Genomic DNA, 23,293 nt, shown 5'->3' with positions numbered 1-23,293 from the left:
CGCCAGACTTGAGCTCAACTTGCGGCTTGAGAGCGTTTAATTAAAAGGCAAAAAAAACAGAGAAAAAAAAAACAAAATATAAAGAAGAAAAAAAAAAGGCGGCAACTGAGGCGTCGGCCAACAGTTGATCATTATCAGATACGGCAGCGTAGATAATGCCCGATACACGCCAAGGGGGAAGGAGGAGTGGGTGAGATGTTGTTGCTGGGCAGCACTTTAAAAAATGATTTTTATGTTTTTCTTTTTTCAACGTCCCCCTGAGTGTCCCAGTCTGTAATTTACGATTGAGGCGAAAAATAAATGGAAAACTTTATTTTGGAAATACTAAATGAAAATGCATAAATTATTATTTCTTGCTGGCGGCTCGAACATGATTTCCACTTGAGTATTTGTGGAAATTCCAGATTTTTATGTGTTGTAAGTTTTGATTATTTATTGCTTCTTGCCTGAATATTTCCCCTAAAGTGTTCGATTGACTTTTTGGGGGTCGAAAACTAATGAAAAAGCATTGCAAAATGACTCATAAAATTCGTTTTCGTACTCGCTAGCGATCACCAAACACCTAGTATACCTAGAGAAATTATAAAATCATATAGGCTTTAGAAACTATAGGTTTGAATCCCGATCAGATCTTTCAATGGTGCTCTGAATAGATGGTGCATCAGGCTGCCATTCTGGAGTTTAGGCAAAGAGTACAGAAAAATAGTAACAGTCTCTCTCTTACCTTTTGTCACATAACTTTGTGCCGTTACGTGTTCCTTGCGGCATTTGTTATTCTGTTCCTTTACGCGAATCTGTGTACATATGCATGTATGCATGTATGTATGTAAATGAGGTACTTTTACTTGTTGCAATTCATTTTCACTTATTTACGCACTTTTTGTCTCTCGATCTGCCGTTTTGCCGCCATTTCTCGCTTCGCCCCCGCTCTTGAACCCGCACATTTTCTAGCCCTAAGCACACAATTTTTGAACATTTCCAATGATTAAACACTGCAATATTGAAACGCACTTCATTACACACCTACGCGACAATTTTCCCGTTGAGTTTTTAATCTTTTTCTCACACTTCAAGGACTAAAACGCGGAGCTGACTTGAGAATACGTGCTTGGACCGCGCAAAATAAATAAAAGTGTGAGAGCGATGCAGATGCAGCTCTGTGCGTAGGCGGATTAGTGGCTCTCCCTCTGTCACCTTTCATGCTCTCTTTCTGGTGGTTTTCTTGCTAATTGCTCGCCAATTTGACATTTGTGACTGCTACTGCTTGTCTTCTCTCCCTCTCCAACTCCAAGAGAGCGAAAGTTTGTGCGTTGGTGAGTGAGGTGACCACATGTTAGTACATACATATGTAAATTGTTGTGTGGCGGAGAGGGTGAATGAAGTGTGCAACTGTGTGATGGAATGTGCTGGGAGAGGGGAGAAAAAGCTGGGCAGAAACAACTGTAAATTTTTCAATGAGAGATCATAGAAGCGGCTCAGGAACAGGAGAGCATGGTCCAGGAGATAATCGAAGAGAGCACATGAGCTCTCTCTCTGCCGCTCTCTCAGCTTCAGCGGCGGCTAAGCAGGAACAAACATGATGGATTTTTTTCTGTTTTGATATAAATTCATTTTAGTTCGCTAGTAGATGATGTATTTCATTTGGGACATTTTCTCGGAAAATACATATCCAACATTCCAGTAGATCCCCTAAATGAGCTGCCAGGCATGATCTGATCTCTGGCCAACTTCACCCACTTTCCAGCATCGCCTCCCTCAGAGTTATTTCATTTTTATAGCTCTCATTTAATCTATTGCTTCCCATCAGGTTTTTGGCATCATCAATCTGGTCATTAAGTCCCACAGCAACCATAATCCCAATCCCCCCCACACAACAGACAAACTCTCTATGCATACTCGTATACATACATACATTTCTTTGAGGGCCTAATCGTTTGATGGGCATCGATAGATGGTCGACTCTTGTAAATGTAAAATCGTAAAAATTTCAGTCGAAACAAGCGGGCAAAAAGCGCCGAAAAAGCCCCCAAAAAGAAGCTCATAAAAAATGCTGATTGAAATGGCTTCATTTCGTAGACAAAATTGTTGGTGTTTGGATAGATAGATTTTTAATGATTTCGGGCTAATAAGCAACAATTGGTGGTACCTGCCCCTCCCTCGACTCTGCACACTCCAATCAATGCACATTTACAATTTCCGCTTAAGGTGGGGGCAGCCAGCAACATTTTTCCCTACAGCACCAATTCCATATGCATTTTATATATTTTGGTGCTGTGGGCCCGCGTTTATCAAAATTAATTGGAAATTTTCGTCGTTTTTTTTTTTTAACGACTTCTGGGTAAAAGTCATTTGAAAGCAGAAGAACACGATGAGTGAGAGAGAAGACATCAAACGGTCTGCTGTTGTTGCACATGTTACCAAGAGCCCAAAAAAAAAAGACACGCACAAGATCTCTTGTGGGAGCCTCATTTGGTTCTTCCATGGGCCCAGGCCTGTCAGTTTTATGGCCTTACAATATAATTTCCTGTCAGTCGCAGTCGCCGTCGTCGTCGCCATCGGAGAGCCACAACGACAGCGCCAAAAACTACAATTCATAATTGCTTTGGAAATTTGTTTATAAACGCGTTGTCCAGAGCCTACCCATCAGACAACCATTGAGAGGGGACAACTTCATTTGAATTTTATGACAAAACATACATACATATACTCGTAATAAAGTATAAATATTTATGACCAGCACTTACAACAAAGTTAATTTATTTAATAGTTTGACGATGTACCGAAGACCCCCTCGCTGTATAAGATTTTTATTTTTCTTTTCCTTTGATTTCATTAGATTTTACGACTTTTAAAAAATAATTATGAAACATTTCCTTGAGTTTGATCATCAAAAATACTTGCACATACACATACATATATATTTTTAATGAGATCTAGCCCGTATCTAATTTATGTTTGTCTCATAATTTTACTGAAAATATGTGGGGGCAGCTCATTAAAGTATAATGTTTTAATAGCTTGCAAGTTCTTTGAATACGTTTTAAATAAATAAAATTAAGTGCGAGTGTAAAAATGAATATATTTTCCTATTAATAGTGTTCGACAGAAAGCAATTATATTTATCTCCAGCAGCCAAACTGCCTCCATAACTTAATAATACATCCTGGCTCTTCAAAACCTCATCAGGATTGGCCATAGACATGTGGGCGGCGGGCTGCACAGGCGATGGGCTATGCCATGGACAAAAAGAGGGAGTTGGGGATGGTGCTGGGAGGGCGAGAGAGAGAGAGAATGACAGAGAGCGTTTCCAATACAGCTTGCTTGTCAATTACAGCGACAGTTGCCATGGCCGCCACTCAGTCATCGTCCGGGGCAAATGTCAAAACCCTATTGCCATCCACATATGGCCATGGCCCCAAACGATAACCAAAGCCAGACCCCAGACTGGGCCGTGCTCCTCCCAGCTCCCCAAGCCATGTCCAGTCTCTGACGATGCCATCCAGCCGCCGCCTGGATATTCACCCACTCGTTTTTGGGTAATTACATTTGCAGTCAAAGTGGAAATGCTGACACAGGGCTGTACCATACTCGTACATCAACTTTTGTCAAACGCAGTGCAAAATATTGTGCGAAATTAAACAGAATATGGCCCAGAGCGGTATAGTGGATAAGAGCAAAGAGCAGGGGGAGGAGTAGGAGCAGGAGCAGCAGCAGGAGTAGGGAAAACATAAATCAATATCAGGGCAGGGCAGGGCGGGCAGATCCCTGACATCAATCAGGGGCCCCGCATCTGATAGAGAGAACATCATGAAATTAAGACGATGGATCAATGGATGACGATGACGAAGGTCGAACAAAGACAGAGGCTGGAAAGAGGGCCCAGATCCAGGCACAGCAGAAGAATGGAACGAAACGAAACGTAACGTTACCCTTCTGTTAGAAGGAGGTTCTACTTCTCCCTCTCCTCTCTTGCTGCGCGATCGCGTGTTCTTCTTCAATTACAGCGCCATTATACCCCGAAAGCCGAAAACGTTTTACGGTGCGAAAGCCTGTGGAACCCCCGGGAGGCTCTGCACCAGGGGGAAAAATCTGGTGTGCCGACCCGCGGGCTCCCGCCGCCGCCGCCGCCACTCGCTTTTGATCGTCGGAGAAGAAAGAAAAAGCTTTGTGTTTTTTTCTTTTGCTTTCAGCGTAATTCAGGATTCTCCTTGCTCTGTTATTATCGTCGGGTCTTGGAGCTTGCCTTGGCTTGGCTTTGGGTCTGGGGTTACTTCTCGGTTGTGTTTTTTTTTCTTTTATTTCTTTTTTTTATGGGTAATTGCCCTGATGTTCCGGCTCAGCAGGCGGCAGTGGCTTCGATATGGAAGATGTGTGGTGGTGCTGTGTTGCCGCTCAAATTTAAAAACAATCAAAGTTTTTCGATGCGGCTATGCATAGAGGAGTCAAATTAAAACCGGGTATTATCCATACATGTGTATAATCATAAGGCAAAAGGCGGGTTTGGCTGCAACAACATAAAAGAAAGCTCCGCTTTTTGGGGCGTGGAAATTGTTGCACTTGAAGATGTTGCACTCGCCATGAAAGAAACGCTGCATACGATTAGAAAGGTGTTGTGCAAGATTTAAGGTTGTAAAGCTGACAAGTGAACAGAAACCCATTAATTTTCAAGAAAAAGGCAAATATATTAACAGGTAAAGACAGGATAACTTAATTGTTTTCTTTGCCTGCATAGCTACAAAAATATTTATTAAAAAATTGTAATCATATTCTGTTTGTTGGAATCGCCATTGAAAATTTACAAATTTCCGCATGCCATTCAAAAAGTGGCATCAAAAATCCACTGCCACAGCCCCAAAAGAGCACGCAAAAAATGCTCTTAAATAAACAAAACCAATTCATATCAAAACAACACTCAAAGCCTCCAACATTGGAGCCAATACCCCATGCGAAAAGCACTCAGCACTCACGTAGTTTGAGCACCCGAAGAGAGACAGAGAGTGAGAGAGAGAGCGAGCGAGCCATGGCATGTGGCTAAAAGGTATGGAAGAAACCGCTCTTCATGCCACATAAACACTCGATATAGGTCCCGCACGGAGAGCGCAACTCATGGCCAGGGCATACAAATAGTGGGGTTGGTACAGAACTGGTCCCTCAACCACTTTTGTCGAGTCGAGTCGCTCGCCCGTGTACCGCAGTCGTTTGTACCGTTTCAGTTTGTTTTTGTCGGTCCATTTGCGAGAGTCGTGTGTCGTTCCGTGAGATACCAGCCGAAGCAGAGATATTCTCGTCGTTCTAGAAGATACGCCGCGGCATACAACAGCCAAACGCCAAACAGCCACGGACCAAAGTGAAGTTTTGTACCCCTCCCAAGAAAAGATATGCAATGAAAATCAAAATATAAATTGAAAAACGTATCTGTGAGATACGCGACAAGTGTGAGAGAAAATTCAAGTGAAAAATCTAAAAACCCGAAAAACCCGCCCCCGCAACAATAACACCCCCCACCACGGCATAAGTCCCACCCACCGTTCGCGTCTCTCGAAATTCATTTGGAAATAAATCGTGTTTTTAGCCTTTTTGCTAGAGTATCTTTTTTGTTGTATTTTGTTGTTTATTCGCTCGCCGCCAAGTTATTTACGTCGACGTCGCGCAACGACAACAACAACAAAAACAAATCGTGTCGGGGCGAAAAATGTTTTACAATTAAAATTACGCGCGCAGCGGCAAGCAAAAGTATCTGCCAGATACGCAAACATACACACACAGGGCGCAATATGCGCAAATTAAACTAAAATGCAGCATATCAGAGCTGTAAAAACTTTTACGACTACTCCCCCTCCAGCCACTGCCCCTGCCACTGCCACTGCCACTCCACAGAGTGAGAGAGAGTCCTGTTTCTGGTCCTGCTGCTGCCACCCGCACAGTCGAAAATAATACCCAGATACAAATTAAGGTCGCTCAGCGGCAGCGCATAAAACAGGAACAACAATCCAGAGGGATACACGGGGACAACACAGTGCAGAAGTTTCTACCTGAGGAGAGGAGAGTATATTAGAGCCCAGGACAACTACGGGATCCGGGATCCTTACACAAAAGGATATCCAGCAGGGGAGCAGCGCAGAGCACATACACACAAAGGCCGTAAAACATTTTGGGCTGCTGCAGGTCGTTGGTCCTCCTCCTCCCGGCTCTCTGTCGGCTCGTAAATTTTCAACCCAACCAAGCAACCAGCCAACACCAACACCAACCCCCCCCAACCAACAACAGAAAGAGCCGAAATATCCAAGCCAAGCAGTAACTGCATCTACGGCTAACCAGCAAAAGGAAAATAAATATATATATAGTGGAGTGTATATATAAATATTCGAGCAGAGATGGCGGGCAACATTGTCAAATGGTGGAAGCATAAAATACTCGGCGGCTACAAACAATTCTCAGGTAAGCGAGAAAGCCACGCCAAACGTTCTCCATCAACTTGTTTAGTGAATTTCCAGGGAGAAGATAGTTGCCAACAGATATGAAAAGATTGATGGTAATGCTCTCGGGGAGTGCTAAAGTTGTGACAGAGCAGGGAATTCGAGGGAAACAATTTGTTGAAAATACGCAAATAAATTGAATTAAAATGGGGGATATTTGATACCTGGAAATCGAACTAATGTTCGGATATTCTTTATATTTGGGATTGATTTGCTATAATTATTTCTAGCATTCTGCTGTAATCATTTGCCAGGTCACAGGGAATGTTAATCCTCTACTTATCCAATTTTTCGTTTCATTTCATTTCCCATCCAAATCGTTTAATTTTTAATCTCTCCGTAAATATATTCCCAAACGCCATTTAAATGTTAAATATTCAATGCAAAATGCCTCCTTGCCTGCTGTATTCATTCTCTTGTGCTGCATGTGTTATCAGAGACCTTTTCCCCCCATTATCATACAACAATCTGGCATTGAAGATCTGAAATATGGCCCTTCTGCCACACACACACATACTACGCACAGTGGAAGATACACACACGCACACATAGTACCTTCTATTCAGAATTCATTCAGTCAAGGGCTTCTCCCACATCCTTTTCCAATAATTACGCAGAAACAACAATAACAAAGGCCTAGAAGAAGAATGAAATGTAGGCAATCCCCCAGCGGACTGTATTTTTTTTTTTTTTATCTTGAAGATACAGATACACGCGGATACACAAGCAGCCATGGAGGAGGGAGCGGGATGGGACGACACACAAAAATAGAACGAAATGGAAAATCGGGGCATATAACAGAGGAATAACAACTACAAAACATCAAAAGAAAAACGACGAATGGAAAATAAATAGACAGTTTTTTTTATTTTTCGGTCGAAGAGTTTGTAGAGAGATACACAGGGAGTAGGGATCGGAATCGAATCGAATCGGAGATCGGATCGCCGCTGCATTCGTGATCAATAGAACGTTTGGCTCCTGCTGCTGCTGCCCCTGCTCTGCCGTAGCCTATAGAGACCTTCTCCTTAGTCATGGGTAGCATATCATACGCGTAAATAAACAAGGGACCGGGACCGGGACCGGGACCCAGTACCGCAGAAACCCCTGATCACTGCCCGAAGTCCCGAACCGAGAATTGGAATTGGAAATGCCGGACGACCTTTCTGCCAAACGAGCGAGACGCGACATTGATGTCCGAATCGATGAAGGAACATCAATCAATCAATGTTATTTTTTTTTTTTTTTTGTTTTTTGGTTTCTCTTCCCATTCTGTTGTTTTTTTGTCCACAAATTCATTGGAAATACGAGTATTCCATCCCCGTACTCCCTTTTTTCGAGAAAGAGGGAGAGAGAGAGAGAGGGATCCTCTACTGGCAATTGGTCTGCGCCAATTAAATGCCAGGCCAACACTTTGAACCCTTCCTGATGAGTCCAGAGACGAGAGATGAGAGTCTCCTTCTGCTCTGATGGCCGACAGAACAGAAGAGAACAGGACAGGACAGGACAGGGGGCCCCCATACACTAATTGCTTGCAGATGCACCGGGGGATTCAAAGGAAACCTCCAAAGGCACACCGAAGCATGCAACTTCAAAGAAAGCAGCACCAGCGGCAGCAGCAGCAGCGGCAGCCACAAAAATTCGATGAGGCAGGAGAGCCAAGGAAGAGCGAGCCAAGAGAGAGATGGAGAGAAAGAGAGAATGAAAAAAAAAAAATGAAAATAAAGCGAATTGAAATGCCGACGCCGTTTAAAAACAACGTACGAACATTTCTTACCTGTTGCAGGCAAAGGTAAAGGTAAAACGTAAAGGTAGAGAGGAGGTAAGGGTAAGGGACAGAGAGGCAGCTGCTACGAGGCCAAGACCGACAGACGGACGGACGCACGGACAGACCGACTCTCATACACAAAAACCTTTTAAAACCCTCACGTTGATAAAACAACAACAACAAGAGGTAGAGCCGCCGCAGCCGCCGCCGCCGCAAGCAAAAATAATAATAACTGAGCAAGAGGCGGCAGGCGGCAGGCGGCAGAGTCGTTGCAAGCTGCTGCTTCGACTCCATCCCCAACCCCAACCCCAACCCCAACTCCATCTTCGACTCCACCATAGCCACATCCACATCCCAACCAGTTCCGTGGCCTGGCCAACTATGCCAAACATCTCAACGGCGGCGACGGCGGCGGCGGGGTGGCGGCCATACACAAAAGCGGTTTTTAGAGACGGAACGACGATCGACAGATGGACGGATGGACGGACCCGTACAGCAATCCAGCGAGTGTATGTACGTTGTTTTGTATCTTTGAGATACACACCGCGCGAGCGGCATCGCGTTGAGTGCCCTGCTGCTGCCTTCGGATCGGATCGGATGCTGTGGCGGGCCAAGCTGCGCTTTGCGCTCTGTTCAAAAGATGCGCTTTTCGCTTTGAGGCGCGGCACCAGAGGCCGTCACCACAGTGGGACCAGACACACACACACGACAGAGTGAATGTTTAAATGGGGATTAACAGAGATATTTATACTCCAAATATGAGTGGGAGTGGCAGTACGAGCACTAGAAATGGAGAGGGGATTGCTAGGATTTTAAGGGAATTAGAAGTTCTTAGGTATCCAAAGAAATGGTTTTAAAAATAAGTATTTTATCGCTCAGAGAAAAATGGCATCGTAAAAGAAAACACACCCATATTTTAATTCAATTTTGAATTTAAATCATTAAAAAATAATTAAATTAAATAGAATTCAATTTAAAACATAAATAATATTTAATATTTAAATTAATATGAAGTGTATTTAATTTAAATATGAAATTTATTTATTTATTTTAAATATTTTCCCATCAAACGTTTACCCACTGTACCCGACGCCGATGCGGGTTTCACAACTTTTGCCTTTGCTTTGCTTCGGTTGCCTTTTGCTGTTATTATAATGGTTGTTGTTGGTATTATTATGGTTGTTGTGAATTACGGTAGAAGGCAACAGGCGAATCGCGTTGGTTGCTCTGACAGGCCGCCGCCATATACTCGTACTCGCGACTGTGGCAGGCACTGCTTGGTGGCTTGGTGGCTGCTCCTCAAGCTCAAGCTGCAACTTCCAACTTTGACTCTGGACTTTTATTTTGGTGCTGATCCACCGCAAAAGAGAGTGGGAAAGAGTGCCAAAGAGCGGGGAGGGTGGAGCAGGCAGGCATGCAGGCAGCATCCGTAGAGCGGGGCCAATAGCCCTGGTATAAGCAATTTTCGTAATATTAGCCAGGAAGTTGCCGTTCGAGCCGCTCGAGCGAGCGTTCGCCTTTTCGATGACATGCCAGCGACCCTATATGGTGCTCTTGGCTCTGTTTTGGTTCGAATCGGAACGGGCTTCGACAGCAGGAGAGGACAGGACTGGTTTTCGGAGGCCCCAAACAATGCTCCTCCAGCCGCCTGCCTCGGTCGCCTTGTGCCAAAAGATAAAAAGCTGTTAGCTCGTAGCTTCTGCATTTCTGCAGCTCCAGCAGCAGCAGCAGCCCAACAGCATCCAGCTGGGAGGCAGAGCCTGTAGGACGGAGAGGGGGCATGGGGCACAAGATATATGTAATGACTTTTGAGGTTTTTGTTTTGGTCCCGTCGGCTTATGTTTTTGGGGCCGTGTTTTGTGTTGATTTAGCAATTGGCTCTGGCCTTTCAGCCGTCTTCTTGGAACTTCTCGTACTTCTCTCTCTCTCTCTCTGTCTCTGTCTTTGTGTTTCTTTTGAAAGACCCATAACTTCTAGCCTATATGTAAATTGTAAGCCCAAACAACAAACAACCAGACCTGAGGGAAATACATGGGAAATTTCTGGAGAAACAATACACACATCTACGAGGCTACGAGTATGGGAGCCACCATACCATAGCCACAATCTACCAGTTCTTTTTCGCTGTTTCTTTTAGTTTTCAATAAATGTGATGGAAGAACCGTGTTGTTTTGGATCCATCCCCAGAGTTGGGCTCTTCTTCTTTTGCAAAATGTACGGGGTGTCGGCGGTACCCTCTGACGTCTGATTGATAAGCGAACTCCCCTTTCTGCCTTATCTTAATAATATTTAATGCAGACGGGCGTAGCGTGGAGCAGGGTAGAGTAGCGTAGGGGCGACCAGCGACACTCGAAGCGTATAGTGTCCGACTCGCGGGGCGTAGAAATACTCGTAGTTTGTGTATAGTGAAAATGAAATTGAAAATAATACAAAACGCTTTGTCGGTCATTAGCTTTGAGTGGACGCCGCCACCGGCACAGCGACATCGGCCTTTGCTTTTGCCTTTGCCTTTGCCTCTGGCTCGGCTCCCCCGCTACGCTTCTCATTTTGGTATTTTCGTATTTCGTTTTTTGTTGTATTTTGTATTTTTTTTGTTGTATTTCGGGGATTGCCGCGTCATATGTGCGCTTGGATCGGGTCGGGTTTTCGGTTTGGTTTTGATTATGTCAAAGCGAAAAAGCCGCCAAACATGTGGGTCCCACGAGTGTGTGAGTGCACGTGTATCTGTGTGTGAGTCGCGTCTCTGTGTCGCTTTGAGTGAAAATCAGCCTGGGAAACTATTTGGGGAAAGACCCCCCCCACCCAGATTGAATATAGAAAAAGTGCCGCTGAATTGGAAGAGGTTTACTGGCAGAAGATAGGATTTCTTTCGGAGAAAATATAAGTTTATTTATTTATATTTACTAAGAACCAGAAACTATAATTGTTATTTTTTTAAATTTTGTATGTGCATTCCAGTGATTAACTAACACTCGAAGTGTTCCTGCAGTGCGGCATTTGCCAGAGGATATTCGTAGTAAATTGGGGAATGGGTTGCGGTGTGGGGGGCTATCTGCTGCTGCTGCTGCTGGTGGTGGTGGTGGAGATAAAACAAAAGGCGGCTAACAAACAGAAACCGAGCAAACCGACAGCTCCCACACACTGACAACAAAAGCGAACTATCAATGGGTGTCTGTATGTCTATATGTCTGTGCGTTTGTGTGTGTTTATCTGTGAGTGGCTGTGGCTGTGGCTTTGGGTGTGGGTGTGGGTGTGTGTTGGTATTCGGGTGTCTGTCGTCTGCCTTTTGTGTGTGTGACGACACACACAGACACTTTCCGCTTTTGAAGTGGCTTTTAATTGATAAAAAGCTGAAAAAAAGGCTGGAGAAGAGAATAAACCGTAAACCGTACGGGCATTACACATACGCCATGGTGTCCATGGTGGCTGTGCAGGAAAATTGAGAGCTGATAGCAGCAGCGTCAGCGACAGCGACAGAGACAGCAACGACATTGATATTAATTCCCACGCTGTTGCTTCTGATGCTCTAGAGTGCTCTGTCGCTGGGATTTATTTTTTGGGGGTCTGGTCTCCAGCTCATCCACAGCCACCACGTAGTTAAATGATAAAAACGTGTTGCAGCGACCCGCTCCACACATCAGAATGGGGGGATGTGGAATGCAGATGGGTGTTGGCACCAGATAGGGGCGGACTGCCTTTAAAATGCGGCAAAAGCGCTGCATCAAAAGGGAAGCTAAGTGCTAGTGGGGGCAAAAATAGATAATGGATTGCTTTCGAGGGGCTGCTGCGCATAGCTAACGGCAGTGGATAGCCAAGTCTTACTTGTAATCCGGGCACTACGGGGTGGAAGATTTTTGTATAAAAGTTATTTAAAGTTTATTTAATTCCACAGAAATTGCCGCACATTTTTCACACTTTCACACACACAAACAGCAGAAAAACCCATTTTCGGACAGACACAAAATTCAACTGTAAATGTTTGCCGGCATTTGGCAATTTATAGAAAATTTTCCAATTGTGATTATTGATTATTCATTTCCTTCCATCGAGCGACGCGTCGTCGTTGGCTTCCCACTTCAGGCTTTCAGCTGCCGCACCTACAATTTCGATTTGGGGATTGCCTAACCAAGTCCCTACCTCTCTCTCTCTCTCTCTCTCTCTCTCTCTCAATCTCTCCTGTCCTTTCTTTCCTCACGGATTGAGGTTGAATGTTGAGGCTGTGAGACGAGAGTCTGTGGAGTTGCTTCGACTCCGTCATCATCATCATTGAAATTGTAAATTGGACTGCAGAATTTTCGTATTGGAATTGCTGGGATTGTACTCGTATTGTATTGTAGTTTTCTTGCTGTTGTTGTTGTTGTTGTTGTTGGGGCTTGTGTGGCATGGAGGGGGGCAATCATAACGGGTCGCTTGTTAACATGCTACATTAAATTTTTATCAAGAGCCATGGCAACAACCATCATTCCAGGCCCCATTCCCCCCATTTCCCGTTCCTCTACTGCCCAGCATAAATATCATAAATATCTAAAATAATGATGTTGTTTGTTGTTGCTGCTGCTCTCTCTCTTTCGATATTGCTATGATTATTGTGAAACTGGGGGGCTCTGCAATGTAGCATGATTAACACAATCCCTGGTTTGGCAGGCACAGCAGCACTCCGCTCCCCAGCCCCTTCCCGGGCGAAAACAATCAACCCAAATAGAACCTAAAAGCATTGAACTGAACCTCACATATACATTACAAATAATCATCATCATAACAATGGACGCCCCCCAAAAGAGGGGCAGACGAGAGATACTTTTGTTGTTATTGTTTGCTGTGTGCTCCTTAGTGGGTGTGGTCAAAAGTGGCATAGAATGAAAGCTCAGCGAAAGTACTTAAAGACGGGAAATACTTTCCTTTATTGTCAGATCCACTAATCAACTTCTTGTACACTTTGGTTCATATATCACGTATGGCTATTAACTGCACTGCAAAAGCCACAGAAAGTATCCTATGGAATGCTCGTTAGCTGCTTTTCAGAGTCAAGTAAATGTTTGGATGAAAAACTGAATTATTACTACGATTTATATAATATTTATTGCACAAAAGCCAAACCATAACAGCAATAAACATAATGACAAACAAACCAACAACAAACAGCACACTGGCGCACACACACACACACAAGCGTACACAAGCGGGGGGATACACACACACGTTAATGTATTTATGAAATTGAAGTTTGAAGGGTGTGCGGCACGGGCGGCGGGACACACTGACGAAAAGTTTTAATCGCTTTGTGGAGCTGCAGAGGGATACCATAGAAACTCCTCCCCAATCCATTTTGGTGGGGGGACTTTATCATACATTCAACTTCAGGCTATCGGCCGAACAACGTCATAAATTTGTAGCGCCAATTAATCACTTTTCCAGCAGCTGGAGACCCCCGGGGGCAGGGGAGGGTGTTGCTGCCACGGGTAAAAGTTTTCTGTTTGGCTGCATTGCAGTGCAGTCTATTGAATAATTGATGATGCATCTTGCAGATACATTTAAAATAAGGGGATAACAGACAACAACAACAACAACAACAAACGAGTGCAACAAAAATGTATATAAATATTGCACGAACACTAACACACACACACAACACACTATAATAGATGTATGAACTGCAACTGTCAATTTTAATTCATTAAAGTTGTGTGGGAAAAAACAGTTCTCCACACGGCACAGCAACAAGTTGAGCTACAGCTCCAGATACAGATACAGATACACGCACAGGCAGATACAAAAGTATCTAGGGTAATGAGCAGAGCAAGAGAGAAAAAGGATTGCGTGCCTGTGAATTAATGAGGAAATGCCGATGCCCCCATAAGGCAGCGACCCTCTGCAACTCTTCCTCCTCCGCTATAAAATGATAAAAAAAAGGATAGGGGAGAGAGGAAGAAGAGGAGAGGTTCTCTTATCAAACAGAAGCCCAACAATTTTGATGGCTTTGACAAATGCCGAGCGAGGGACACGGACAGCCTCTCGATGGATCTTTGTATCTGGTATCTGTGGGTATCTGTGGGTATTTCTTTTTCCCAAGAATTTTAAGTGTTATTTATGTTTGTACAGTTAATTTGCATCCCATTGATGTTGAACCCGAACGAAAGAAAAAGGAAATACCTACGCTGAAAGGGTTGCCTGTGCTGTGCAGGAAAAAGAAAAAGAAAAAAAAGGTTCAAAAGATATTTTATGCGTACATAATTAATACTTGAGCAACGCCACGCCACGCCACGCTCTTTGAGAGATGTGATGGAGTGGTGCGGGCGTTCGGGCGCGGCTGCTGCGCTGGTTCGGTGTGGTGTTAAGCGGCTTTGAGCCTAAACGGAAATGTGGCACGAAAAATTCCTCGAATACCGAACCTAAGTCTCTACCGCGTCTCACCGCTGCTCCTCTCGGCTCTTCTCTCATTGTTTCCCCTAAGCTGGCATTAAATTTTCATGGTTTAAACAGCGGCACGAAATAGGCTTAGGTTTCGGACCCGCTGGCCAAGAGATGCTGTTGTGTGGCTACCTCTTCTGCTGGGTCGTACGTCTACATCTTCCATTTCCACTTCCCCTACTACTTCTACTTCTACTTATACTTATTCTGTTGTTGTTGTTGCTGTTTGTTGGTTCGTTTTCATCATTGGAGCAGCATTTTTCACTTGAATTTCTGTCGGCGTCCATATAATTAAGGTGCAAACGGCAAAAATATGAGTGCAACGCCACACTTTGTGGCCCCCAGTTCGGGGTTTCGTAAGAGGAGAAAGAGAACCTGCAATTTGCCATGGCTGCCCCTGACTCGACCGACTCGAAGACCTCAAAGCTCTCCCCCGATGCTGCTGCTGCTGCCATGATGCTCATTAAAAAGCCACGTATTCGTATACGTTTTATATATATGTGTGTGTGTGTTTGTGTGTTGGTGTGTGTGTGTTTGTACGGGCATATAAAACCTGACCAACAAATTTAAGTTGATAGGTTAAAGGAGGTGAGTGGAGGAGGGAGCAGCAACCATGGGGTTGGGTTGCCCATGCCGTGCCCCAAAACTGCTACAGTTAATGGGCAGCAAAAGAGTCCTGGCTGGCTCCTCGTTGCCCGGTGCTCGGGTGCTAGGTGCTCGACTCTGTGTCGTGTCTGTGTTAATTTGATATGCTGCAGGCTGTCTAAGAGGAAGGTACGGGTGCGGCGGTGGGGCAGCTGGAACAGGAAGAGAGAACAGAAGGAAGGGACTGCCTGCTGCCATCTGTCATGGTCTCTCGCAGTCGAGTCATGGGGGCTAGGAGTTGGCGCTGTTCTCATTATTATTTTTTGGGTTAGTTGATGAATGGAATGAAGTGGACTGAAGTGGCAGCGGGTGAAAGTGGAAAACTCCAAATTATTAAATGAAAATGTTAAACATTATGAAAATAATATTAGAAATGGGTGTATGCCCTTTTAACTTATAATTTAATGGGTATTTTTCCTGCCTTCCGTCTAGTCGTATATTTCTTAAAACCCACCTCGTAATTTGATATCTCTTCTGCAAACATTTAATGCAATTTATTTAATTAGTTTTTGCTGAAAAGTTTCTTCTTTTTTTGGGGAGGGAGTTCGCTCTTTTCGTTGGCTACATTTCCGGGGCTACGCAATTGCTGCTGGCTCCTTCCGACTGCGGCACCGCCTACCCTACCCTACCCCCTGCCAGAGTGTCGCCAGACAAAATAGTCGAAAAATTCCAACGAATAAAATGTGCTGCTGCTAGGGGAGAGCTTTGGCGCTGCTTTTTGGCTGTGCTTGTGGCGGTGGCTGTGGCTGTGGCTTTTGGCCATAATTCACTTCACAGGCGACTGGCAACAACATTGGTTTTGACGTTTATGAATTGATCATTATGCAAAATTATGATTTGTAGCGTTCAAATTACAAATTTGTACATATTCTTTTTTGGCTACGCCCCGCTCTGCGTCCTCCCGCTGGGGTTCCTTTGGAAAATGTTGTGCCACAAATCATTTTCCATCAGTGCGCGTATATCTGTATATCTGTATGCTCTTTGGATCGGTTGTGCTCTGTGTGTTATAAGATTGACTTTTTTTTTTGCCAAACGACAAACAAGACATACGAAACAGCAGTAGGAGAACTGGCGGCGTGACGGGGACTGGGGACTGGAGGCACGCATATTTACGCATAATTTGCATGGCCCCCATTTCAAGAATACAACAACAAAAATAGGCTACCAGCGGATGCCAAAAATATGCACACAGTCGTGGATAACACAGTTGGGCAGCGAGGCAGGGACAGGAGCAGGGCACTCATGGACTGGGGGAAATGCAATTTTGTTGCTGCTTTTGGGATGGGCTATAAAAAGATGAACTGGGGAGCCGTACTGCTTGACTTGTAATGAATGAAAACAGCTGAAAGTATCGCGAAAATGGGGGTTTGGGGTATGCAAAAATAGTTCTACCCAAATACGATAACAGAATTATCTGTCTGAATTATCCCAGAAATGTAATTTATTCCCCAGATCTTTGATATATGTACATATCTTTCAAACAATGAAATTTCTTATAACCTCATTTGTTGTTTGGTATCTCGAAAATTCCGCATGCCATCAATGGAGGCATTCTAGGTATTTCTTCATTTTTTTTTTTACCAAGGAAGTTGTACATTTTGGACCCCTTTTATCAGAGATCTAGCGTATTTCCACTAAAAATACCTCAACTACTGAGTCATTTCTTGGCATTTCATTCAAGGCACTTCCAGGCAAAACATTTGCCTAATTATCATCTTGAGTGGAGATACAAATACAAATACAGACACACAAACAGAAACAGAAACAGAGCTGCCTGCCACAAGGCTAAAGCCGAACCCGAACAGAGTTCCTGGAAAACCTGACACATTGTTAGCATCTATAAAAACGTCAAGCGGTGGCAGGCAGGCAGGCAGCGCAGGCACAGGCACAGGCACAGGCAGCCAGTAGGAGATCCGTAGGACACATGGCAGACGTTCAATCTCTTCGGGGCTGGGATTTCATGGTAACAGAAACAGCATGACACATCCTACAAGAGAACTGAACTGAACTGAACTACGATTACAGCGACAACAGGACAGAACAGATACAGCTAATGATGAGAGCGACGTTGTCGTCGTCATCGTCGTCGTCGTGTGTGTCTTGAGATCCGTTTGCCAGGGGGGGTCTCTGGGTTCTCTGTGTTCCAGAGATTGTCGCCCTACTCCACAACAGCAATTGATTTTAATTTCCATATGTGTGTGTGTGTGTGTGTCGTTCCCCTGGGTGGCGGTAGTTAAAACTTCCGGTGCATCCAACCGCATCCACAGCACAGCTGCTCCAAAATGCGGCGCCTACGTTTTGGTTTCTCTCCTCATCTTTGCCCCCGCACGCTCTTTTGATGCTGGTCGTGGCTTGGCCTTCCTCTCGAACTGCTTCTGGCCGCCATTAGCTCTGCTTCTATGCACTTCCGCTGCCAACACTCACACACTCACACAGAGAATGACCCATCACACTGTGGAGGGCAGGTGTTGCCGTTATGCCGGCATTTTGTGGTCTCAATGTGGTTGCAGGCTGCAGGAATGGAATGGTATGGAATGGTTTCCCCCTTACTACACTCAAAGGTGTGGTTCGTCTGGGGAGACAGCGTTTGATAAAAGCGAACTACATTTCAATTCGAATCGTGGCAAGCCGGGGCGAGGCGAGGCTGCATGCCTGCTACTCTCCCTCTTTCTCTCTCTCTTTGAAAAGGTCTTATTAAGCTGATTCCCCAGATACCATAAGTGCTTATGGAATGGAATACTGGGGCTTGGGTCTGTTGCTGTTGGTGCTGCTGCTGCTGCTCTGCTCTCATTAGAAAAATGATGTGGTGTGGCAAGAGGAAAAGGTATTTCTACGAAGTGATTGTCTTTTGTCTGAAAGAGCTCGTTGTGATGGATTTTGATTGATGGGTCAGTCAGCGGCAGGCAGTTGGAAATGGAACTCAAGGCTGGAGCTGGAGTTTGAGTAGTGATTAGTAGAGATCATAGAGGGGCACAAAGTCTTTGAAACACGAACAGATAATTGTGGTTGAACATGAAAGAAAGGGCACAAAGGATATATTCGATGTTAAGCAATCAAAGAAAAGGCTTCTCGAATTTACTAGTATTTTCTCCAACTTCCCTTGGTTTTTCCCCCGCTTAAATCCCAAAACTTTCTGCACAGACTGATTTTGAATAGAGCAAAAAGAATACAAATACTTCTTGGGGGGAGCAGTCGAAAAATACAATCATAATTGGAGTGGAGTGGATCTGACTCCTCTTTGGCGTTTTGCTGCCCTATTCAACTGTCATTCCGCACTTGCCTGCTGTCATTTGTTGAATTTATGGCTTGCTGTCAATGAAATGCCACCCAAAGCGTTCGTTTCCATTGCCATTGTTGACACCACACACACACAAATACGCAGATACATAGACACACGTAGAGAGAAGAGCAAAAGACAGTGGCGTGTCGTGTCGCATAGTTGCACATATTTAGCAGCCATTTTCAATTTCATTTGTGGCACAATTTAAAATGCAAAACACATGGAAAGAACCCAACAACACAACAGAATTGAACAGAGCTCCGAGCGAGAGCGAATAGGGAGAGACAAAGTGACAGTCCTCCCCAGTGGATGGATCAGTGGATGAATGGACGGTTGGACGGCTGTCTCTCTGGGACTTTGACAAATGCCGCTGCCGTTTAGACATAGGTGCTAATGGTGGAGCGCTGGTGGTCATCTTTTTGCTCCTCCTCAGCATTGGGGGTAGAGTGAGCTGCTGCTTTGCGCGCTTATTGAAATTGATGAGCGGACAAGTACGTGGCAGCTTAGCTCAAAATCTACCCCGTACTCTACCTCCGACGTAGCGTAGTCCTCTGCGTTGAGGAGACCCTGGGTCTGGGTCTGGGCCTACTGAGTCTCTGACTTTGACATTGATTGATTGCTCTGGCAGTGTAATTTATATGATTGTATTAAGGGGTATACGCTACGAGAGAGGTCAGGCAGAAAGCCCCATCGCCAGCCCCCCTCTCCACTTTGTTATTAATAGTTGCCGCCTGCAACTGCCCTGCCCTGTCCTGGCCTGCCCCCTTGGTTGTTATTTCAACAACATTTTGTGTTGAAAATAATTTTCGTTTATAAAATAAATGTGTGCCACGGCCCCAGCAATTCATTTTTAATGGTTTGCCATGCAGTTTAGCGCATGGATACAAAGCCCCCCTAGATCCAGTTCCTAATCCACACGGCGCGAGGGGGGCGACTAAGAGCCAGAGTTTGAAAAATTGATGGCGAAAAACAATTCCCAGTTGATAAGTCGAACGAATGGATACACTTTTGGCACACTGAATGGAAGGCATCCAATTCCCCGCTCTGACCTCTGTGCGAACTCTTCCCAGCAGTCAATAGTCCTTAAATTTCCTGTGGCATACCCTTTTTGGGAGGATGAACCTTGGTGCTAAAATATATTTCCCCACAGAATTTCAACGAGCTGTGAGTATTTTTTGCATAGAATTTGATACCCAAAAAATATGTTGCAGCCGCAACAGGAATGACTGTGGGCTGTGGCCAGGCAGCTACAGCGATAACCAGACACGTACACATGCCACAGGCACACCCCCATCCTACCATCCTCCCAAACTGCCAACACTGCCACACCAGCGAGCGAGCAAGCAATTTTGTTTTGGTTTTTTTTTCCGACAAAAATTTGCTGCATTTTTATTTATGTCTGACGTTTAGCAAAGGGAAAACGGGAAAATGGGAAAAGCCCGAGAAGCGGAATGGAAAGGTGCCAACGGGGAATTCTAGTTGATTTTTTTCAATTTTCGCAGAGGCTGCCCGGAAAAAAAGTGGCGCTCAAAATGTTTTTACTTGTTGTATTTTTGTTGTTGTTGTTGTTGTTTTATTTGCTGCTGCTGCTGATGCTGCTGCTGATGCTGCTGCACTAACTTCATTAGGCATGGAGACGTGAGAGTCTTGAACTTCTGAAGGCAGTTGCCCATCATCGTGTGGCCCCCGGCGAAAGTTTAATGTCTTTTCCGGCTAATTGAGTAGCCCGGCGCACTGGCAGACCAGACCAGACCAGACGGATGGACGTGTACGGACGGGTACGGCCAGGGGGCGCACACATAAAAAAGGCTCTCTGCCAAGTCATGCATCTAATTATGAACAGGCAAAAAACAACAAAAAAAAAGAACACAAAAAAAGAAGAAAATGAACTTTGAAACTATGAGCAGGGGAGGGTCGGGATTGGTTCGGGAGGTGGTGCATTTGGTCTATGGTATGGCTGCTTAAAGGCAATTAACTGTTACTTACGTTGCCATTTTCCAACCTATTAAAACCCCCAGACACACATATGCAAGTAAGCAGACCAGAAAACCCATTAAAGCGAATGTTTTTTCAGTTACTAGCTCTTCGTGGCTGCTTTTCTGATCACTTTACGGGCTGAATATGTCCAAGGCTGGAGAGCAGCAAGGAGGCGGGTCCATCGATGTTAAGAGCTGTGTTGGATGGCATTTTAGTTTTTACTGTGGGTTTAATATTACTATATACATATGTACCTACATATTTAATTTAATCTGAATATAAAGCAATTTAAAATAAATATAATTAATTAAATGTGTAGGATAATATATTAAATATATTAAAGTTGAAATGTACATACATATTTTAATTATCAAATATATTTGCAACAAATATTTCCACTGGCTGTAAATATCATATTCTTCTCTGAACCATTATATAATTGCACCATTAGTTTTGAATCAATATATAACCTCCAGACACATTTCAACGAATGTCAGTTGTGTCCATCTATCATAATTCTTCTGCTAATGATATTCGTATCAAAAAGCGTACAAAAATCAGCTACGAGTAGAATTCATCGATCATCCAACTGGGTAATCAATCTAACAGTCACTATTCATTGGGTTTTTGCCTTCACTTTGCTGATTGGATTCTATTAGCCAGAGAACACATGCTCTTAATTAACTTAATCCGGTGGGTCAGAGAGAGAGGAAGAGAGGCAGAGAGGGAGAACAGAGCTCTAGTTACGTGGGATTTCAAGTCAAGCTGTTTAACTTAAGCTGGACCCAGGCCCCAAGGCCCCAGCTGATGTTGTATGTAGGTATTAAGCTGCTTCATTGAATTAAGCCAGTGGAAGTGGCCATCCCATACATATCCCAGAACCCCACCTGTAAATACTGCAAAGGCAAAGGATGTTGGCGGGGGGCATACCATCCGCCATCTGGCTCTGTGCACAGAGCGGCAATAAAATTATACACCAATGTCTCTATTGGACTATCATCTGCTGTGCTCTTGCTTTTATATCTCCTTCGTTGGTGCCTTTTTTTTTTATATATTTTTAGTGCGGACCCACAGACAGAACCATTCCCAATGCGGTTTTTTATATGGGCGAGTAGCGGCGTCTCCTCTCTATCTGTAACTATTTCCAAGCTGTTGCCAGCAATTAAACTTTGTGTCTAGCGGGTTCCCTCTTTTCGTTTCTTTTCCGTTGCTTCGACTGAGTATTTCTTTAAATTGCTAATGCCATAAAATGAAATTAAAGCTGCGCGGAGAAAGAGAGAAATAGCTGGGCTGCCTGGCATAGGGTACTCAGATACTTCAGAGGGGCAACTCGGAACAGTTCGAGGCCAATCCATGGCTCTGATATTTCCGTGCACTTAAACACTTAACGCCATTGTTTATACACTTGAGTGCACTCGCCTCGTCGCCTTTTTTGATGTGGTGTGAAAAGTCGTCGTCAATGGCAAAGAGAGGCAAACGGCACACACACCACACAGAGTGCCTGAAAAAAAAAGCTTGAAAGACATTTTCCTCGCTTCTTTCTCTTCTTGGTTTCTTTTTTTTTTTTTTAAATCCAAAAAACATATCCGTAGAGCACTCGGCCAATGCTCATAAGTGTTCAGCTAAATGGAAAAACATTTCTTTTAAGCGTTGACAAAACAATAAAATAAAAGACGCTTATGCTCTGGAGGGTCTTTTGATGCCACACATTCGCTCCGCTATCCCTCCGCTATCCCTATCCTGTCCCCACACACGTTTCACTCACACACACGTTTCGATCCGATTCCTGTCAGCCCTATAATGAAGGTATTTTTGTGATTGTCTCTCGAGCAGTAGGAAGCAAAGCATTTCCCTTTTTGGGTGTGAAAATTGCCAGCAAAGATTTCCGTTAAGACATGGACGAACATCCATTGGGGAGGGAGGGGGATATTAAGGGGAAGCAATTTTGAGCTGAAACAGGGCGCTCAGGCAGGATTAGGGGGATATGTGTATCCTGCGTAATCTCTATAGGAATAGGAGACACAGACAGAGCGGAAGTACGCGGCGGCGGAAACGGAAGGATGTGTTCAGGTGACAAGACAAAAATGCAAAAGGAAATGCCATGTTTGTGGGAATTTAGTTGGGCAAGTTGGGTAGCCAAAGGATCCGTGCCCGTTAATCTAATAAATATTATAACTTTAGGGAAATTACATAGAAATGAGGCAATAGATTCAAAGTTGAACATAAAATTTAAAAAAATGTATAGGTTCATTGTTGACTTATTTTGATTTAATGGGAATAAGTTGCTCCTATGCTTTTTTCCCATATAAAAATAGAAAACCTTAGCAACACTTTTGTAGCCTGTACCGCGTACACTCTGATTATTCGCCCCTACCCCTCCATATAGCCTGGAGAAACTGGGTCAATTCAATGCCATTTGTGTGGAAAAACCGCCATTGCCTAGGCATTTACATCTGTGTTTAGTCCCTGCCTCAACTGCTCCTCCTCCTGTCCCCACTGTTTTGTGACAGCAGTTGGGGGCCCAAAAGTGAAATGCCAATGTAGCCCAATTATGCCGTGTCCGTGTCACTCCCCTCCCAACACCGAAATGGAAGCAGAACCAAAACCAAAAGGTAACTGCCAAATGCTAACAGTGCAAAGCCCTACCAAAACGATGCCACACCCCTAAATATACACATATATATTTCTATATATACATATATATTTTAGCTTATTCTGCCTTTTTATTTTGTTGTTGTTATC

At 44.3% G+C, this 23,293-nt stretch overlaps 1 protein-coding gene across 2 annotated transcripts in view; it reads left to right on the top strand.

Annotated features, from left to right (window-relative positions):
• Positions 1–5,851: 5,851 nt before the first annotated feature.
• Positions 5,852–23,293, top strand: part of LOC111071256 (protein naked cuticle) — a 40,512-nt gene continuing 23,070 nt past the window's right edge. The window contains exon 1 of one of the 2 annotated variants that reach the window (XM_022362501.2): positions 5,852–6,438. In XM_022362501.2, coding sequence (XP_022218193.2) covers positions 6,375–6,438 — 64 coding nt within the window. In that variant the 5' untranslated portion in view covers positions 5,852–6,374. The remainder of the gene's footprint in view (positions 6,439–23,293) is intronic. The other variant, XM_022362500.2, reaches the window with a different exon arrangement.

Source organism: Drosophila obscura, unplaced genomic scaffold (assembly GCF_018151105.1).
Source record: "Drosophila obscura isolate BZ-5 IFL unplaced genomic scaffold, ASM1815110v1 contig_1, whole genome shotgun sequence".
NCBI lineage: Eukaryota > Metazoa > Arthropoda > Insecta > Diptera > Drosophilidae > Drosophila > Drosophila obscura.
Note: the sequence above shows the minus strand (reverse complement) of the source record. Positions and strands in the feature narration are given on the sequence as shown.